The 8,705-nt window shown below is 54.9% G+C and overlaps 1 protein-coding gene across 1 annotated transcript; it reads right to left on the reverse strand.

The window, feature by feature from the left end:
• Window positions 1–1,009: 1,009 nt before the first annotated feature.
• On the reverse strand, window positions 1,010–6,698 carry LOC104618405 (protein Wiz-like; the record flags this gene model as incomplete). Its single annotated transcript, XM_010283988.1, has 3 exons — window positions 1,010–1,366; window positions 1,595–4,131; window positions 6,638–6,698. Coding segments are annotated over 3 exons (2,955 nt in total), but the record flags the coding sequence as incomplete, so codon positions are not given.
• Between the last annotated feature and the right edge of the window lie 2,007 nt (window positions 6,699–8,705).

Consider the following 8,705-nt stretch of genomic DNA (forward strand, 5'->3'; position numbering starts at 1 on the left):
AAGAAGAGTTTGGGTTTGTTGTATTTTAATTTGCTTTCGTTACGCTCAAGACTCATTCCAAAGAGCAGCCAGGCATGCGGAGCAGCCTGGAGAGCCGGGATTACAGGCTCTTCGATATTTCAATTAAAGACAGATAGCTTCTCGCTGCCGGGGTGTATCTAACATAGGCTTAGGCCGAGCAGAACCTAAGGAGAAGCTCCTTCAAGGACTTCAAGACGCTGCCGGAAGCACCACGTGTCAGTAAGTGATTGTTTTTCCTAATGCACGAGCAAGTTTTTAGGCTTTGGAAGGAGAGTATGCTGCAAAGTGTTTTGGTGCAAACTCAGTTTTTTGGAGGCTTGCAGAGGAAACCTGGAAGCTGTTGGGGATGGGCTCTGCTCTGGAACCGATGATCCCATGTGAATAATTTGGAGCTCCACTGATGGAGAGGGACCAGCTCGGACCCAATTCCGTTTGGGAAGGACCCTTTACACTCCTCCCACAGTAACATGGCACCTAGGGAAAATAAGCAGCCGAGGGGTGAACGCAGACCCCCAGACCAGAGGTCGCATCCTGCCTTCTGCGTGGCCGAGCACGGCCAGGCTGGACCGGTGCCAGCGACCACCCTCTCCTCCCTCCCTCCAGCCACGCTCTGTCCCGTGATTTGTGAAGCTTTAGGGGTTTCCCCAGTGGAAACCTTCTTCCTAAACGTGACGCTTTTCAAACGACAAAGCCCAAACATGCAAAGCACAGCTCCCCCGTGGGAAGCGACCCCTCCATCCACCCCTCAAGAGACCGCACTGCCCAGCTCTTTCATCGGCCGCGTATCCATCAGCTTGCCCTAAACCAGCATCAGATTTCACAGGACACAGTGTCAACAAGGGAGACGGATAAATCAACACCATGTTACGCCGATTAAACCCTTCCCTGTAAACACCCGCCCTCCAGCAAGGCTCCGTTCAGCAGGGCGCGATGGTTTGGGGCTATCAAAAGGGTTTCTGGCTTGCATAGGATGTTTGGGGACACTTACCGTCTCTGTAGGGCTCGTCTCCCCAGGACGGGGGGAATGGGGACAGAGGAGACCGTGGAATGCTGCACTCGGACATGGGGGTCATGCTCTTGCGAGGCACGAAGCCGTGAGCTTCCCTCTCTCGGCTCGGGGACGAGGGCTCTGCTCCCATCGCCGCTTGCAGCATCGGATGCTCTGATGAGTTGGCCAACAGCTCCTTGAGGATGTTAATGGGCGAGATGGTGAGTTCCCAGTTGGTAATACCAAAGTCTCTCAGGTGGGCTCTGGCGTGGCTGGAGAGACCCGCACGCGTGTCAAAACCGGCCCCGCAGAATTCGCATCGCATCAGGCTGAAAGTACTCGGGTCGAAGTTTGCAACTGCGGAAAGAAGGACAGACAGTCAGCGCCGCCGCTAAAAACCCTGGATCAGGCCTCCGGGTGTGGGGGTTTATTGCACCCGAGACAACCGCGTGCCACCGGCTGTGCGGTGGCCGCCACGGTTCAGGTTGACCACAGTACCATACGTACCCAGTTCTCGGTGGGAGGAGAAAACCCCACCGATTAAAACAAAAAAATAGAAAGCACAGTGAATTGAATACATACTACCTTTTTTCTTCTTCTTTTGGAAGGAAAATTTTTGCTCAATAGCTTTCACTTCTTCCGCTGAGATGAAATGACGGACGTTGTAGCTCACCCCCACCCTGTTGAGGTGGCCCCTCACATGGTTTGCCAGCCCGATCCCGTTGTGAAACCTGTCTGGGCAGTAGGGACATTTCCTCTCCTCGTTCTTCAGCATGGGCGAGTCGGAGTCCAAGAGGTCATCGAGCTCCAGAGGACCCTCCAGAGGAGAATCCAGTAGGAGCATATCCAAGGGAAGGGGCTCTTCCGTCATGAACTCCCGGGAAGGGAGAGTTGTTTTCTTCTTGAACGGCTTCCCCCGGGGCCGCTTCGTCGCCTTGGGGTGCGGGTTCACTTCCTCCAGGAGGACGATGGGGACCATCTTCCGCAACTGCTGCTGCTGCTCCTCCGAAGCTATCGAAGAGTCCGTGGCTTTCAAGGTGTCTCTGAATGTCCTCTTGAGGTCCAAGGCAGCTTGAGGGATGGTGACGGGTTTGATGCCTCTGTTCTCGCTCAAATCTGTTTCTGTGCTTACGGAGATCTCCTCTTCCATGCTCCCAGCATCACTGGCCAACATCCACTTATGCCTAAGCTCTTCCAGCCCCACCGGGTGGCTCCTGAGACCGTCACCTTCTCCTTCAAGGTGCTGAGCTGCTGCTTTTTTTTTCAGCTGCTGCAAAGCAAACTGGGAATAAGCTTTAGCGGAGGGAAAACCAGAGAGCGCCAGGTTTTTATGTGGGGCAGCATACGGAGCTGCTTTCCTGGCATGAAACCCTGATGTCTGGTAGTCCTTTTTACTAGCCCCATTGCTTTTATCGAGTCTTGGGTGAGTTAGGGCAAAACCGTGAACTGCTTCGTAATGCGATGTGCTTTCTCGGTGAGGTGGAGGGAAAAGCCGGTCCGCTTTGCCAAAATAATCTGTCTCTGCAAACCGGCCCTGCCTGGCCGGGCTGTAGGCATCTCTGCTAGTTCCCGGTTGATTGGGATCATCCTCATACACCTCCGTGTCCCAGGAGAGGTGGGAATGGGCGTATTTCATGTGCTCCTTGAGGATGTTCTCGTTGGGGGCCGGGAAGCTGCAGAGCATGCAGGTGCTGAGCCCTTTGCCGCTGCCGTGAGGTGGTACCTGCATCTGCAGGGATGTGTGTTCATTTGGTTTGAATTGTTTGTAGATGCCGTGCACGGGGCTATCCCGTATTTCTGCACTGCCCGTGCTTCCAAAGAGATTCATGTTCTTTGCCCCTTGGTCCTTCCTCTCCTTGACGTGCATCTTGGCGTGCTGGACAAAGATCTTGGAGGAATTTGTGCCAAAGACGCACTTGGGGCACTGCAGCCGGGCTTCCCGACCTTCGTCTGGAAACTCATTCAACTTCTGGATCTCCTCGATAATTTTTTCCCTAGACTCTTGGTGAAGCCGTTTGTGCTGCTCCAAAGACGTGGGGTCTCCAAAGGCCCATCCGCACTCGTTGCAGCAGAACTGACACTGCCCTCCCAAAGCATCTCTGTCTTGGTCCCTCCCTGGTCCACGATTATGCTGAAGCATGTGATCCATCAAATGTTCCTTCTTCTTGAAGTAAATGCTGCACTCGATGCAGGTGTATACCGTAGGGTCCTCCTCCGGACCCAGCTCCTCTTTCCCCTGCTCCTCCAACAAGACGCTGCACACATAGGGCCTCATCTCGATATCGTAGGAGCTGCAAGGAGCAGGCTCCAGAGACATCAACGGGATCCGCTCCACTGAGTCTTCGGCATTTACTGTCCAGGACTGTTTGCCGACAGCAAGGTCCGCACTGAGCTGAAGACCCGGCTTCTGTATCGTCCACTTGGCCGTGTTGAGTGGGTTGATCTCGCCCAAGTCTGAGTCGACCACCAGCCCCTTCCTGTGGGATGAGGAGCTCTCCAGGGACTTGGACTTGCCGAGGACAGGGTTTAGCGTTTTTCTGAACACCGTCGGAGTCAGCGGAGGAGGCACTTCACGCACGGCCTGTCCCCGAAAGGGCAAGTTGGTTGCTACATCTGTCGGCTTGCTTATGTCTTTGTAGTGAGGACTTGGGCTTTTGTTGGGTCTAGAAATCCAGTCAACCCTTTGGATTCCCCTCTTGCTTTTATCTAAGTGCTCTTTGCTGAGGCCTTCAAGTTGCTTTGGTTCATTTTTGAGATATTTCTCTTCCCCGCCACTAACCAACGCCCCAGCACAAGGGCTGGGCATCTCTGCCGCCGCCTTGCCACCATCCAGGTCCTCGGAGTCGCTCTCCAGTTGCTCAGGATCCACCTGCACAGTATTTACAACCTGGGGCTCCACGGCGAACGCCGACTCCTTTACGCACCGCACGTCCTTAGAGTCCTTCAAGCCAGAGAGTCTCTCTAAAGTGCTTGCTTCTCTCCCATCACCCGCTCTCGTCTCCAGGACGGAGGCGTCCCAGGTCACGCTGCCGGACACGGTCATGTTTCGCAGGTCTAGGGAGCTCCTGGCATCCGTTCTGTGCAAAGCCTTCTTGAACTCCAAATGCTCTTCATTCGCGGAGCTGCAAATAAGTTTTGAGAGTTAAACCGGTTAACGGGATATACAAACGTTTCCATTTACAAAAGTGTTGTCCTGGAGCCAGAACGAGCCTGCGTGGTGTCACGGCAATGACGCAGCCTGGGGATTTCATGGTGACTCCCATATCGTCCCAAATGTTAAAGACTTGGGACAAAACCAAGCTCGTCCCTTCCCACCCTCCCTTGGCCATGTGTAGCTAGAGTAACTTCTGCATCTTCTTCTGCGCTCGCTCCAAGCTCGTTTCAGCGATGGCTGCATCTGCTCCCTATGGTGGCTCTGCCACGTTCACGCCAGGTACAGCAGGAGCGTTGGGTTCCCACCACTGATTCTTGCCTTGGGCCAGAAGTCATCCTCCCCTTGCTCCACCCCACTCTCTGCTTGTCCTTCCCTTTCCCCTCCAAACTTCTCCAGATGCTTGGACACCTTACGGCCTCCTTTTTACCCAGCTCAATAGGGATATTTGCTCTTAGTGATGACACTTATCGCTATCAGGCCAAAGAACAGGCCAATGAGCTCTTCAAAGTTGCATAAAAATAGATTTAAGTGTCAACATGGACCATACCAAAGGTCTCTAGGACCAAAGGATGGTTTGTCTCCATGATTAAATGGAAGCCCCTGGGTGATCCCTCTCCACAGCAGGAGTGGGAAGTCCTTCTTCCCTGTGCAGAGACCCCAAGCCACAGTGGATCAAGGTGGTTCCTCCTCATCCTCTTCCAAACCCTCAGCAAGGAATGCAAAGCTGGTAAGAGCCCATCAAGCAGCTGGAGAACATAAGCCACCATGGAGTGAGCTCTACAGTGTGACAGAGTGGCCCCAGACCATCCAGATGGGTGCTGTGGGTACCACCACGGGACTGAAGATGTGTTGGGTGTTAGAGAAGGGCTGAGCACACCCATGGGCAGTCCCGGGCGGGTGGTTTTGAAAGTCCTCCCCTGGGCTTGGAGGCTTTTTCAGGGAAGAAGGGACAGGGCGAGGGCCATGAGGGTGCAGCAGAGGCACTTGACGTTCTCCAAGATGCCTCGAACATGGGACCAACAGTTATGAGACAGGATCTAGAAGAGCCTCAAGCCCTTCTGCTGGGACGGCGGGAGGCTCAGTGGGGAAGTGTATGGCCTCAGACAGCACTAGATCCCCACGTTTAGGCTTCTGAACTGAGGCCCAGGAGCCCCAGGAGCCCCAATGTCCCTAGTACCAGATTCACGGGGGTTTGGCAGATGCCAGCTCTGCGGCAAGGCAGAATTGGAGCATCTATCGAGCTGCAGAGCAAGACAAGACTCCTCCGTATCCCCATCCCTGCCCTAAGGATGCGACCCAGCTTCTGTCCTCCACAGCCAGCTTCTTGCCCGGCTTCTCCCTGTACGCAGCACCCGTGGCACGGATGCACGGCCAAGAGCCGCATGCAAAGCCACCACATCCCAGCTCCCGCTCCCTGCTAAACCATCCCCAGGGAAGAAATCTGCCGGACCGCAGAGCCCGACACCCGGAGAAGCCCAGTGACTTGAGAACTCGTGCAAGGAGCTGCTCCAAGGCCAGCAAAACACTATCTCACGGGTCAAGTTGTGTTGCCGGGAGAACAAAGCGCCTTTGTTGGAGACAGCGGGGCTGCCAGTTCCACACGGTTCTCGCGCTGCCTCCCTCTCTCCTTTTTAAACCTATTTATTTCCAGCTTGTTCCTGGAAAAAGCCAAGTTTAGGGGCGAACCGACCCTCCCACCCCACCACACCCTCCCAGCTCCAAAACCTTCCCTATTTTTACTTGAGAGAAATTACTGTGGACTAGAGGACGGGCTCGCCATTGTCTGTGGCTTGATATCAGGGAAATGTGATTCCCATATGCACCGTAAACCCTGCAAACGTTATTAAAAATAACTCGCTAAGGAAACCGCTGGCCCAGGAAGGATCAGTCAACAGCAGATACTAAAATAAGCCCATTAAAACGTGCTGGGCATTGGTTGCATTGCTAAACAAGCTAAGACGGAGAGTGATTCCGAGCCAGGCGCAGGTCCCCGGTGCCATGAGGAGGGACACTGACCATTGCTCTGCATGACTCTTGGGCTGGCACCCCCAATTCTGCCTTTTTCAGGGTGCTCAGAGCTGTTCGGGACACCCCTCAGCAGCTTTGGAACACCCAACGCAACCAACTCAAGCATTCGTCTCCCAACATCTCTCTCTGCCTTGCACCAGGGACAGACCCAGCAGTGCCACGGGGAACCGGGACACCCCGAGGGGTGATTTAGGGCTGGCAGAAGCCGGGTGGTTTGTTGGGAAGCAAGATAAACAAGATGAATTAGAGCAGCCAACTCTGCTCTGCAGCGAGGGGACTGCGCTGGCTGGCTCCGGAGGGACCTGCTGACGTGCTCAGTGGTGGGAGAACCCTCCTCAGGGACAGCCAGAGAGATATTTTGGGGCTTTGTGTAACTGGAGCACAGTTAGCAAGGGGAGACAGGCTCCTGGGCGCTCCCCGCTCTGCGACATCCCTTGGGAACTTACCCGAGTTCGGTCCTGTGAGCTGTGGCTGGGACAGCACCGGAGAGGGCAGGATCAGGCTCATCTGCAACAGAGAGGAAAGCTCCAAGGTCAGTGCCCAAGTGAGGCTTCTTCAATGCAATTTGCAATAAAGTGATTTTTTTTTTCTTTTTTTTTTTTTGTGTGTTAAAATAAGCTTTCCCAGCAGATAAACCCCCTCTGCTCCTGCTGCCCGTCCTTCCCTCCTACAGCCGGGTCCGGATTACGGGAGGATTTCCGAGCCACACTTAAGAGGGTTTAATCCCGCGTGCAACTATTTGATGTATAATCGTTCCTGCAGCTAAGCAGTTTAACGGGAAGATGCACACGCCGCTGGCCACGCTCCCGCCACCCCTACTTGCCAGGGAAGTATCTGGCATGGAGCCACAGCCAAGCGGCTGGAAGAGGGTTGTCTTGGGCCACTCCAAGAAGAAAACTGCTTCCCCTGGCTCTACGGATGTGGCACACGAGCCTCCCCGGCACCAGCACACTTCCCTGCCCTTGGACCAGCATGCAGGACTTCTCCAGATGCCCAAGCATCATCTGGGGCTTGGAGGAGCTTTGCTTCGCTCTGGTGTTGGCCAAACCCCCAGGACAGCTCCTGGGCTAAGTGACCTCCAAGCCTGCTCGCGAGAAGATGTGAGGCAGGACTTCAGGCAGTGACCACAGGCAGGCAAGTGCCTGCTGAAGATCTCCAGGGTCTGCTGAGCTGTTTCAGACCCAGATACATCCTCCCTCAGGAGGAGGAAAGCCGTCGGCTGTGGCTGATAAGGACTTCTGGATCAAACCTACCTGGCCCAGAGGCTACATCAGCCAGGGCTGAGCTCAGGGCAGGACATGGGGGTCTCACTCCTCGTGCTGGATCCCCCCCGTCCTGGTCTGGCCATGCGTTGCCTGTCCCAGCGTATGGAAAGCAGGGACTCACTTGTTATTACAGACAAGGCTGGGAGCTTGGGGAAGCCGAGGCGTAGCTGGGTGAATCCACGTTGTTTCCTGCAGCAAACCAGCCCCAGGCAAGCAAGCTTGCTGCTAGGACAAGGAACTGTCGCACGTCCCTGTTCCCATCATCATCATCATCTTGGGTCATGGGATACCCAACAGCCTGGCCCTGGGCAAGCAAGCTTGCTGCTAGGACAAGGAATTGTCCCGTATCTCTGCTCCTACCATCATCATCTTGGGTCCTGGGATGCTCAGCAGCCCAACAGTTGCACTGGGCTCACCAGTGTGGTGGAAATAACCAGGAGGCCATGGGAAGGATGTGTCCACAGCTTGGAGGACAGCAAGACCCAGCACCAACCATGCGTGGGGCTTATGGAGAAAAGGGACATGCAAGGAGCAGCTAAACCTCCACCACGCACCGACCAACAACCCAGGGAGCCTTTAATGTTGAACACAAAGATGAGCAAGAACAGGACCAAGCTGCATGTCCTGGGAAGGGAATGGGGAGTGCTTTGGAAGCACACGGCCAAGGAGATGGATTTTGCTGCAATGGTCTGCAGGCTCCGCTTGTGAGAGCCTCCACAGCCCAAATTGACCTCCATCCCCTCCCAGATGGATGTGGCTCCTCATAGTTTGCATTTATTCTATGGATTACTGGTTACGTGCCATAAAACCAGGAGGAATGTGGTATTCAGGCCACCACGCTGGTTATGGAGATGGGGAAGGCAGGGCAGGACCTGCCCTGAAAGCAGAGGAGGGGCATGAAAAGCCAGGGTTGGCTTCCCAGCCTTCTAACGTCTTAGGTGAGATGCTTTAGGGCAAGATCTTTAAGGCTGAGCATCTCCAACATGTAGGTCTCATCCAGAGATGATGGGGTTGGAGCTCTTTCATCTAGATGCAGAGCTGGGACCACGCACGTCGCTGCGCTTTATCTGGCATCGGCGGCGTCAGAGCCTGCCCTGGAGAGGTGGCAGCAGCCCCGGCTCCCAAATCGGGTCCTTTTGGCTTTGGTTTTGGAAAAGGCCGGCGGGATCCGGGGCCAAGCTGCCGAGGTCACGGGAGACTGGCATCAGGAAAGCCTGAGTCGCCAACCGGCCAGGGCAGGAAAGCCAGG

Source organism: Phaethon lepturus, unplaced genomic scaffold, assembly GCF_000687285.1.
Source record: "Phaethon lepturus isolate BGI_N335 unplaced genomic scaffold, ASM68728v1 scaffold19790, whole genome shotgun sequence".
Classification (NCBI taxonomy): domain Eukaryota; kingdom Metazoa; phylum Chordata; class Aves; order Phaethontiformes; family Phaethontidae; genus Phaethon; species Phaethon lepturus.